This window comes from Martes martes (genome assembly GCF_963455335.1).
Source record: "Martes martes genome assembly, chromosome: 9".
In the NCBI taxonomy this organism is placed as follows: Eukaryota; Metazoa; Chordata; class Mammalia; order Carnivora; family Mustelidae; genus Martes; species Martes martes.
The window spans coordinates 38,741,590-38,754,238 of record NC_137896.1 but is presented as its reverse complement, the minus strand read 5'-3'; the positions used below and the strand labels follow the sequence as shown (position 1 = coordinate 38,754,238).

The following is a 12,649-nucleotide window of genomic DNA, read 5'->3' as shown; positions in this document are numbered from 1 at the left end:
CAGAGACTAGCTTGTTTTAGATATCAGGCAAGGCGAATTTTTTTAACCCTACAGTAAAGTACTTTCACTTTGCCAGCAATAAATTTCTCCTAGATAGCTTATGACTCTCAGCTCCATTACTCTCTGAGGCGTGGTGTTCCCCTGCCACCATAGGAGAAGTAGCCCTTTCCCTCTACTCTCCACTCTGTTGCCACTCTCTATTTTCCTCATATCCCTTGCCATGATCTGAGGTACTCTGCTCTTACGTGAATGTGATTATTAACTGCCTCTCTGTGCCAGGAACCTAAGATCTTAAGAGTACTCGAACCTTAGGTTTTTCACTATAGTTTTCTACATTCCAGAAGAGCACTCTAACTCCAAGTAGGTACTCAGAAAACATTGACTGAATAAGTAAATGAGGTATGCTAAGCATTTTACAAGTAATAATGGAACCATACACCTGTATTATGTCTTATCCTGATAAAAAGTGGTTCTGCATCTTTACAAATTCACCCAAGGTAGATACGACTGTCCCCAGATGATAACAGATGAAGAAACTTAGGCTCAGAGGTTGAGGGACTTTACCAAACAATCAGAATATCCTGGAATTAAGACCTCTCTTCAGACTTTCTACCTTAATGTTTAGCGTTCTCGTTCTCGACCCAAAATCCATCTTTAATTCTATAGGGAAGAACTTGATTTCTTCAATGTTTTCAATTGGAACGACCTCTAATCAAGCCATAATATAGTCTAATATTTAGTATTTGGGTTTGATAATTAATTGCAAGTATAATTAATAAATTTTCAAACTGCTAGGTGTTGCCCACTTTTTAATCAAATCATATAGGTTAGTAATAGCTCAAGAAACATCTTAGCAAATGGGGGGAAACTTCATTTAACTCAGCATTCACTATTTATTTCAATAAATGTATTCTGCAATTCCTGCGCATTAACTACTGTGGCTCTGAGATTAACCTTTCCTGTTTGCTTGTGCCTGACCTCAAATTACTCAAAGCAATTCTGATGGCTTTAATTTATGAGAACACCTTCAAATATTCATCTTTTAAATCCTGAAAATGATTATCCCTGCACAACAGTGGCTCTCTTTTTAATCTTAGCTGATAACTCTGATTAAACACATCCAAAGGCTGATTACCCCCACTGCGGTTAATGCCGGTGTCACAGCTAACTACTTATTTCACAGCAAGAATTGCCTTCGAGAGCCCATTTACATTATTACCCAGAATTGATTTACACTGTTATTTCCTATTGATCACATAGGCAAAAGAAGGTATAGATAGTGTCCTCTGAAGGCCTGCTAAGATCTCAAATAACTCAAGCCAAGCACAAGCACTTATTCTATGCTCAGCTAGTAATACAACAATGTAAACACTAGCTGCTTGCAAGATATCGTTATTTTTAGAAGACAGCATTTACTATTAGAGTCTTTAGTTATTTCATCCCAAAGCCACTTGGAGATGGAATCTATGTTATCACAATGGGTAAAAAAAAAAAAAAAAAAAGGCGGGGAGGGGGAGAGAAAATGAAAGGAAGTAATCTAAGTGTAAGTTATCTGGGTGCCATGTGGACAAGTTAAGCAAACTTTGCTCCTCCTGTGTTTTCTTGCCCTGCTAGAGTCTTTGAGCAAGCAGCACGACCAGTGACAGGTAAAGGGAGATGCTGGGGTGGTAGCAGTACTAGCTCTGCAGATTTCTGGAATCACGTAGTCCTATCTTGAATGTCTTCCTGGTTGGTGTCCTGCAGTGGCCGTTATGACTATCACAAAGAGGATGACTTCGTTAATTCCTCCAGTAAATATGTATCAAAAGCCATGAGCTTGGTTCTGGATACTACGTCAGATACTAAGGATACTGGGGGTGAATGAGACTGATAGGACTTCTTTCTCCTTAAACTGTTACTCTTTTTGAGAAGGCAGGCAATAAACAAGGAAGCAGATATTCATGGTGAACAAGCCACAAAGGAAAAGAGCATGTCTGAGTTCTTGTCAAAGGAAGCCCTAATTTGCAACCCAAAAGGATGTCTGTGTTATGTAGCAAAACAGGACTAGGGTAAGGGAATCAAAAGGCAAGGGTTCTGGTTAGGGTCCTTCTAGGTCAGTGATTGCTCAAGCTTGAGCTTGCACAGAAGTCACTGGGAGAGTTTGTTAAACCACAAAGTTTGATTCAGGAGATCTTGGGTGGGGGAAAGGGATCTGCATCTCTGACAAATCCCCAGGTGCTCCGGGGACTGCATTTTGAGAACCACTACTCTGGGTTTTACAATCTTTCCACCCTTTTCACTTCCACATTCATCATAAGGATCACTAAGGAGATAAAATGTATAAAACTGCTTAATATAAATGAAAGGGGTGGTAATTATGAAGAAATAGATTCAAATAGTAATTAAATGCCAAAAGCACTTAAGGAAAATGAGCCAATCAGAGTTGGTTTTAGGAGGAACAACCCCATGTCTCTCTTCAGGAAGGAAGATGGTTTTATGTTCTTCAAAAGCCATTTTTCTCTTTGTGTAATGTAAGTCATTTAATTATGGAAGGGGCTCATGAGGGCCCTCAGATCTCCATCAAAGCCTGACAGAGTCATATTCTTGACAGCATGCCCACTCCACTGCCTTCACAATCAGACACCTGCTGGTGGAGCCTATGATGGCTGAAATCAGGTCACACATCGCAGAGAACTAACTCAGAACCATCTTATGAGTTACCTACTCCAGAAACTGAATTTACTCAGGACTACAGGCTCCCTTTCAGCATTATTAGCTACCACCACTGGAGGGAGGAAGCAAGAAATAAGGATTTATTGTCTCAGACTTTAGTGGTTTGAATTAACTCTCCCTTCAGAGACTTGACTTATTCACTTTCCAGTTCTGACCCTACTGAGAAAAATGACCATTTTTTTTCAAGGTATTTTTTTTCAAGGTGGCCTTATAATTTGAAAGATTTAAAAGGCTTCAGATCATCCTCCCAAGGTGATGTTCTATTGGGGCAATGGAAGCAAGAGTTGTCACAAGAAATGGACGGCAGGTATTTTAGTCCCACTTTTGTCAGTAGGGATCTAAATCACATATGTTCAATAAAATTCAATAAATATTTAACCTCTCTGGATCTCAGCTTCCTCCTTTATAAAAAAAAAAGGCGGGGGGGGGATTGCCAGAGACCAGGAATTGGCAAAATCTTTCCGTAAGGGTCTGATAGTAAATGTTCCAGGCTTTCTAGTCCTACATTTCCTGTTGCAGCTACTTGACTCTGTCCCATGAAAGCAGTTATAGACAATATGCAAACAGATGCTGTATTCTAATAAAATTTTGTTTATAAAAAACGGGCAGCAGACCTTGGCCAACAGCTGCCATAGACTCTCGCCCTAACCAGGTGACACTGAGTTACCTGCCATGCTCCTAACATGGACATATTTTGTTACTGAGAGCAACAAATTTAACCCCTCTGTATCTGAATATTCCTTTGTGTTGAAAGAAAATACCATGACTTGTCATATCACTTCCTTGTAGAAATTTCAAAAAGGACTGATGAGCTAATGTTTCAAAGTACTATGATTTCTCGAGGAAGGGCACAGCAGAAATATTAATTATTATAACTCTACCTTTTAAGCTACTATCATCTGATTATTATTGTACCTAGGAATAGAATGAGGATTCTGATTCATATCATTCTATGATGTTCAAACATGCTGTACTATGGTCTCTTGTCCTATCATCTCCTTTCAAATGATTAACAAAAACCTGTGAGTTGGATGCTAATATTACTCTTTGATATCTTCCAAAGATTATATGGAAAGAATAAAAGAAACAAATCCCACCATTTTATATACAGGTTTTAATATTTTTCCACTTATCATTCATGATTATTCAGCCTTAATGCCTAAAAATGGAGCATTCTCAAGAAATAGAAGAGACATCCAAGCTATCCCAAAAATCATTAAATAAAGTTGATATGGTTTCTTTATTTCTATTTGGTCCACTCTGAAGAGAAGCACCACTAAAAGTAAATTCCTTAAACAAGAGATTTTGGAATTAGACATAAGTTAAAATATGCTTTTAAAAACCCAAGGGATAATTAACACTAATTTCATCATTTCTCAGGAATATTAATATAAATTGTCTTTTACATCTTGCCCATCACCAATTATCAACCAATCTTACACCTTTAACAAGTAATTTCATTTAGTAGATTTTTCTCTAGTACCCGTTATATACAAGGAACTGATAGAAAGGTGGAAAGCTTGTATGTATAACAATAAAAAGTAGTGAAAAGTGCCCTCAGCATGTTAACAAGCTGTATTTATGAGTTTGAAGGAAAAAGAAAGTGCTTTTAGCTAAGTTGATAAGGAAGACTTGTTTCATGACAGAAGTGATATTTGAGTTGAGTCCAAAAGACAGGAAAGGGGCAAAGAGCTTTCCAGATGGCCCCAATACAGACCCTGTGTACAGGCAAACCAGTGTGAGCAATTCAGATCATGTAAAAGCTTGTTAGTTCAGGATATGGCAGTAAATCATGGAAGGCCAAAGGTAATCAGGCTAACAAGTCTGTGTTTAAAGAAAGACTCATCCAAGGATCTTGAGAGGAGTAGAGTTAGGTTTTTACCCATTCACTCAACAGATTTTGAGTCCCTATTATGCGTCAAACATTTCTCTAACCTGTATGGACACAGTAATAAATGAAAAAGATGCAGGAAAAAAAAAATCTCTGCCTTCATTTTCATAGGGGGAAATAGACAAAAAACAAAATCAGTAAATAAATGGTACCACGTATTTGAAGGTTAAATACTATAGATAATCATTTATAAATAAAGTGGAAAAACAATTATAAACAGGTTGGTTAGGGCAATACTGGAGGTTATATTTGAGCAAGGGTTTGAAGTAGGTGAGGGAGCAAGCCAGGTAGGTATGTAAAAGAATAGAATTCCAGGCAGAAGGAACTCTAATGCAAATGCATTGCAGATCAGCAAAGCAACCTGTGTGAGCAAGGAAGAGGACAGAGGGAGATGATGTCCGAGATGTAAGGAGGGCCACATCACTTAGAGTCTTATAAACAATTATGAGGACTCTGGACTTAGGAACATTAACCTACCAGCACCGGCAAAAATGCATTGCAGGAGGGAAAGAATTAGTAGAAGAAACATTTGCAAAGCTATTTTCCTGGTGAAAAGTTCTGAAACTATTCATTTGATCACTCATTCATCCACATTAATTCAGCACATATCCAGGAAACACTATACTAGATATTGGCAGTAAAACTGTGACTCCTGGAATAAACTTCTGCCACATGAAGCTGGCCTTCTGGTAGAATGATGACAGCATGAATAGAAAGGTTCCACGTGTTGATAAGCTTCTAAAATGCTATAGAAATCTAAATTTTATTATGAGTCTAATATCATAAAAGAGAAGGTCCCAAAAGGTCCAACTGTATAATCAGTCCTTAGTCTACCTCTTAAGTCATTTCTTAGCAATCTCCTTTAATGAAATATTTGCCAATATTCTGTCCACTCTTTTGCTTTTGCTTTTGAAAAGAATGATTGGATATTCTACATCAAAAGAAATCAAAACATCCAAACAATGAAGAATAAATCTGAGGCTTATCTTCCCCCCAGTTATGATGAGACACAGAATATAGACTACAAACATGATTAATTCAAATACAAGCATTTATGAACAGATTAATTTGGCAGCATAGAAGAAGCAAAGACCAGTCCAAAATTACCAAGTTTGTCTGTAACCTAGACAATAGTGTTTTCCAAACAAATTGCTGATGCATGGAGATATTATCATTGGTGGCTGGATGGCTGGCTTTAGTACCCCATAATGATAAACCCGCTGTCACAGAGGACAGATAGGAACTAGTTTCTGCTGTCAAACTGTCATGGAATTATTAAATATAGAGGGGGAAAATGACCCAAACAGTATGTAATGAGCTCCCTTTCATTCTCTCTCTACAAAAGCACATCTGTGGATTGTTAATGACTCTGAAATGGATGAACCAAATTGATGAGAAAGAAAAACATCTTTCAGAGATAGGAAAAGGGAAAATCAACACACACACACAATGTTTATAAAATATAATTTGAAATATAAAGGCTTGTGAAAGTACTGTGGAAAACTATAAAGTGTCATACAGATGTAAGCTATTATTATTCATTTCCATATTACTTGATTGCTTTCCTTGGTTTTCTTTGTTTCTAATATAGATCACTAATCTTTCAAAATATATAGAAATACCAAGACTTATTCACAACTGTCCATGTGTGTGACTTTCAGGAGGTGGCGCTGCCATCCCAAGTCCAGTCCTTTCTATGGTGCTGGATGATTTTCTAATTCGATGTGCCCTGTGGGCTGTGCACGGTGAATAAGGCTCTCGTTATTCAGTTCACACAGATTCTGTACCAAGTCCTGTGGATGGACTTTCATTAACTACAGTCCCTGTGCCACAAAGACTCAGTTGGCCTGAGGGGGTGCCCATAAAGCCACATCTTAGCTCAGAGATATGACTCAAACATGAAACAACTCAAGCACAGATCTTGGTGTCATGATCTACATACCTCCCTCAATAACCCTGAACTAAGCTGGACAACATGGAGGGATGTCATATGGGAGCAAGAACATTAGACAGAATCATTGTGGCATCAACCCACACACTAAAGCCACCATTTCATTTGGTCATATTTGGTAATACTGAGGTTATCTGTCTTCAAAAATCTCAGAGTTAAAGAATTTCTTATTTGTGCTTTAATACATAAGAAAGAAAGTAGTAAAGCAGTAGGAAACCAGGCCTTATTTCTTAGTTTAATTTAAGGACAGACACAAGTCTGAAAGTAATCAATAATCTGCTTGTTCTCAGGGTGGTACCAGTTAGCTATATCACAAAGGTAGTATGGTGTTAAAAAGGAAAAAATGACCAATATTTGTAAACATAGAGACATATAATCCTGGAAAGGGAAATCACCTTTAATACTCAGGTTTTCTGACTCAAAGGGAGAACTGTTTAAAACACCACTGTACACAAAGGACTTTATTTGACATAAATACACATTTCAAGTGGTAGTGAGGGGCCCTTTGGCACATGATTTGACTCTTTCACACAAGGTAAAAACGCTAAGGAAGAAAGAAAAGTGAGAAGTCACTGAAGGAGAAATTAAATAGTAGATAAGTTGATATACATTCACTAGAACCCACTGTGAGAAATATAGAATGCAGTATTATAATGTTTATAAAGAAAAAATATCATTTTAATATACGACATTTACTACAAAACCTCAGACTTAAACATTCTCTAAAGTAATCTTTAAAATATAACACACTATCTCTCCACTCACACATACCCATAGGAAATTCATTCTTATATAACCTGTCTATACAGAGCCCAACAAGCATCTTACAGATTGTGTTATTATTTTTTATTCACATTTTGTCCACTGCAAAAAAAAAAAAAAAAAAAAGGAAAAACAAAAACTCACTTCACTCTTACATAAAATGTATTCACAGGCCCAGGCAGTATCATAAGAAGCAGAAGAATAGAATGAACAACTAATTGGTGTCCCAATTTCCAGATCAATGAACACCTTAACGGCGCAATGAAACCCTTTACCTCCACCTGCCAAGCCCTGAAGATTATGTGATTAAAAAATCCATGCCTTTAACCAGCTTCTCTCTCAGTATATTTATTCCATACCACCCCCACTCAGCTGGCTAAACGACTAGGTAACAAGGTCAATCAAATGCAATACTTCTCTCTATTCAAATATAATGGAAATTTTGACCATTCCACATTCAAAGAGCAAATACATTCTCACACTGACAACCACATTCCATTGGCTTTTCCTGAAAGCAAAGTGTGACAGATGCCTTGGCTGTAATTGCCAATCAGCCTTTACATGGCAGCTGAAAACACAATACATCACTTTGATCTCCTTTGCTCTAAACACATCCACAATCAAGAAACCTGAACAAGGAGTTAGAAATTGGCATCATTTCCAAAAGCTGTCACTCCAATAGCACTTAAACACTATTATGTATATTTTGCTCATATTTTTATTTCTCTGTTTCAGAAACACTCTGTCGAAGACCTGAACAAAAATCACCTACACTCACAAATATATTTGAAGAACTATTTGGAACACACACTCTATTACCAAGTACAAAATCCGAATATAAGCACATTTAATTAAATATAGCCACTATCATTTCCTTTCCCAGTTACACACTTGAGGGATAAAACCATATAAGCGTGCTCAGTGGATGTGGAAACAGTGTTCACAAGAATTGTACTCACATTTTGCAGGCAGGTCATAGCCACATGTGATTTTTGCATGTCCAGTTTCACAGCCGTTCAGGTTACGACATTCAGCCAATAAACAGGGGCCAGCTGCTCTGTGAATGCAGCCATCCACTAGGAGAGAGAGAGAAAAAGTTAGCTCTTTTTTGTCCTTTTGGAAGTAAATGTAAAACCAGAAAACAGGATGAGAAAAAGAACTCAATTTGTTTGTCTTGAAAATCACCGTAGTCTCAAGGAAGAAAACCCATGATGTCCAATCCTTTAAACTCTGTTGTCGTGTGCGTGTGTGTGTGTGTGTGTGTGTGTATGTGTATTGAGCAGAGGTAGAAGGGTTGCAGAAGTCATGTAGTGTGCTGGTAAACATTAAACAACAGTATGTCTTGGGGTGGGGGATCCCTGATTTGTTGCCTTTTCCACTCTCAATTGTGTAAATATCCCCACTATGTCCAATTTCAAACTATTAACTTGAGGTCACTTACACACGGTGTAAAAGAAATGCTAACAGTTCTGTCTCCCAAGATGGTAAGTATTGCCTCTAACATACCACAGGTTATAGAAGGAAAAGGTCAAGAAGAAAGTGAGAATAGCACTCTAAAACACCCGTACTCACTCTAAAACTGAGAGTAGAATTAAAGTCATTAAAAAAAGAGCCACACCTCAGAGCTCCCCCTCCCACAACAGCAGGATACAAACACAGCTTGGGTCTTAGTAAATTCCCGTAAAACCACCCTCACTCATCTGACAGGTACTAAGCCAAGAACTTCAACTGTCCCTGCCCTCACTCCCCTACATGAACAGCTTCCTGCCTTTCACCAGTATGAAGTCCCTTCAGTCCTCTGGCCTCTCATTCTTCCCCTTCACATCTGGCCTACACAGTGAGACTCACCTTTTGAAAGCACAAATCTGATGCTGTTGGAAATTAAAACCTCATATGACTGGACGGGGCGGGTGTGAGTGCACAGATGGAAGGTTCAAAGATCATATGCACTTACATTACGAAATTGAAAACTTGGGTTCTTAGTTGTTGTTGAATTGGCCCCTTGGACTGAAAGGAAATGCAAGATTGCTAAATGAAGGGTAAAGATACAAAAAGGGGGAGAGTAAGAGTCAGCTGGGATGTGAAAATAAAGCAGGATATTAGAGGTCAGAAGATGTCCCCCTCTCTCCACTGTCCACAACACCATGTAATTGACCCAGAGAATCTTCAACGTTCCGATCCTCATTCTTTCACTGTTCAGTCATATACACACTCACACATACAATTTTTCTCTTCCAAAAAAACCTAAATAAATTTTGTTCAAACTTATTCACATAGCAATTCTACTTTAAAATTAAAAAAATTCTATGAATAATTAACACAAGTGCAAAAGCTATAACTCAAAGAATGTCAGAGTTGTTTATAATAGGGGAAACTTGGAACTTCTCAGAGGGGAAGTTAGATAAATCAAAATCCATCAGTGCAATACTATTATGCAGCTGCTAAAAAGAATGGGATAACTCTATATGCAATTAGTCCTAAACATGGAAAGATTTTGAAGGGAAATGTCAGGTTTAGAAGAGTACATAAATCATATAGTCACAATTTTGCTTACAAAGTTCTACACACACACTTATACACAGATACATACACATACATACACACACATATATGCACCCCCAAAATATACTAAAATATGAAAAGTGATCATGAGATGGGAAACAGAGGGTGAGACTTTTAGGAAAAAATTCAGGTCCTAATTTATGTTTGAATTTTTTTTATAAGAGCTTCAAGAGAAGTATTTTGTTTTGTTTTATTTTGTTTTGTTTTATTTTATTTTATGAGAGAAGTATTTTAAATTGAACATTTCTTTTTCTTGGCAAAGAGAACTAGTTACTTAGTTTGAAATGGATAATTAAAATAGTATTTGCTAGTGTATTTAATCATATGCTGTCAAATATTGTCTGCATTATTTAGATTGCAGTATAATGCAGCTTGTAGATATCTAATTCTCAAAATCTTCATGTTATATCAGCATTCATGACTGCATTAGAGCACTGAAAAAGTGGCTGAAAAGCTATTTAATAATAATGACTTCAGCTTAAATTTATTGAATGCATCTATATGCCAGCCACCATACTCAGGACAACTCTACCAGCAGACTCTAATTTTATCATTTTCATTTTAGAGAAGCTTAGAAGACATTAGTAACCTACCAATGTTCACAAAATATTGGCAATGTGATTCAAAACCTTAGGTTTGTCTGACAGAGCAACCATACCCACGATAATTCACTGCCTTCAGGACCAGAATCCAGGTCATGTGGCATATTGAAGCACCATATTACATGGCCTTTCAGTTCCCATCAGTTCTACTTATGAGTTGTTACAGTCATACCATCAGGCACAGATTCCAAATGTGCAGTTCTGATGAGTATATAAAGGTATATACTCATGTATACTCATGTAACCACGATACCAATAAAGACTCAAAATGTTTCCAACAACCCAAAAAGTTCTCTTGTGTCCTTTCTATCCAATTTCCCTTCTCACCCCACAGAGAGAACGCCTTTTCTGATTTCGATCTTCCTCCCTAAGTTTTGCCCATTATATAATGTCAAACTTCATATAAGAGATGGAAGGTGGAGGTTTGCTTCTTTTACTCAGCTTATTTATGAGATTAATCTGTACTGTTGCATGCAGTAGTACTTAATTCCTCTTGATCCCCAAGTACTATTCCATGGTTGAAAGCACCATAAAAAAAAAAAAAAAAAAAAAAAAAAGGCACCATAATTTCCTTGTCCATTCATCTTTAAATAGGCAGTAGCATATTTACAGTTTTTAGCTATTGTGAATAAATCTGCATGCTTTACAAGTCCTTTTGTAACTATATATTTTTATTTCCATTGGACAAATAACTATTAATAAAATTGCTGGGTCAGCATATATTCTACTTTATAATGAACTAATATGCAGTTTTCCTAAATGATTATACCAGTATACATGTAGACCCAGCAAAGTCTGAGAGTTCAAGATTTTTTTTTAAAGATTTTACTTATTTGTTTGACAGACAGAGATCACAAGTTGGCAGAGCAGCAGGCAGAGAGAGAGGGGGAAGCAGGCTCCCTGCTGAGCAGAGAGCCGGATGTGCAGCTTAATCCCAGGACCCTGAGATCATGACATGAGCCCAAGGCAGAGGCTTAAGCCACTGAGACACCCAGGTGCCCCAAGAGTTCAACTTTTGACAATACTTTGGGGTTGTCAGCCTTTTTAATTTTGGCAATTCTAATGGATATAAAGGGGTATCTCATTGTGATTTCAATTTGCATTTCCCTGATGATTAGTGATGTTAAATATCTTGCCAAGTGTTTCTTGGTCATTCATATATATTATTTTTGGAAGTGTCTGCTCATGTCTTTTGCTAATTTTTATTGTCTTTTTATTACTGAGTTGTGTTAAATCTGCTATTAATTCCATCTAATTTTTCTTTTTAATTTCAGAGATTTACTTTTTAGATCTTGATATTTTCCCTTGGTTGTTTTTCTTACAGTTTTCCTTCCTGATTTTTCCCATCTCCTCACCCACCTTTTCATGTGAATGCCTTTGCAGATTCTGCATAGTGATTTTAACATCCTGTCTGACAACTCCAGTGTCTACGTCATCTATGAGTTTGTTTGTATTGACTGATTTTTCCCATGACTCTGGGTCACATTTTCTTGTTCCTTTGCATGTCCAGCAATTACTGATGGCATATAAACACTGTGAAAATGTTGTAAAGGTTTTAAATTATATTATCTTCCTCCAAACAGCATTGAAGTTTGCTCTGGCAAGCAGATTACTACTGCCAGGTAACACGGAGGTGTAAGTTTAGGCTTTGTTAAGGCAGGTTTATTCCAGTTTTTTCCCTTACTCCTAGGAGATGGTCTTCACTCCCAAGGAATGAACCTTCCAGAGTTTCAATGGAAAACTCAGGTGTTTGTCAATTCCTTCTAACTCGGGGGAACTAAAACTCTAAACTCTATATCCCTGAAGTGAGAAACTGAATGTTCTGCTCAGTTCTTTCATCCTTCTAGCTCTCATTTTCTTCCTGGGCTCCTTGGAGTCTTTATCTGTACATGTACAGTTTAAGGCTCTGCCAAAGATCACAGGTATTCATTTACTGATTTCGGGGCTCCCTCCTCTGTGACTCTCTCCCTTCAGGAATCTTACTCTCAATCCCTAGTCGTTCTGACAACCTTGAAGTCAGTCCTATGATTCCTAAAGCCAGTAAATCTACTGTTTTTTCCTTTGAGCCCTATCAGCCACTTCCCGTGTGGGGCATGGAGGGACCATGGAGTCAAAGCCATTTAAATGTGGATCTCATCCAGTGTGGTTTTCTTCTTTCCAAGGTAGAAT

The 12,649-nt window shown here is 37.4% G+C and overlaps 1 protein-coding gene across 5 annotated transcripts in view; it reads right to left on the bottom strand.

Moving 5' to 3' along the window:
• The window catches only part of MACROD2 (mono-ADP ribosylhydrolase 2), a 1,916,992-nt gene that overhangs the window by 1,230,561 nt on the left and 673,782 nt on the right, over positions 1-12,649 (bottom strand). For all 5 annotated transcript variants that reach the window (XR_013967484.1, XM_080814553.1, XM_080814554.1 and 2 more), the window contains exon 5: positions 8,276-8,392. Coding sequence is in view for 4 of the 5 variants with exons in the window: in XM_080814553.1 (XP_080670679.1) it covers positions 8,276-8,392 (117 nt within the window). In the remaining variant the exon portion in view is untranslated. The remainder of the gene's footprint in view (positions 1-8,275; positions 8,393-12,649) is intronic.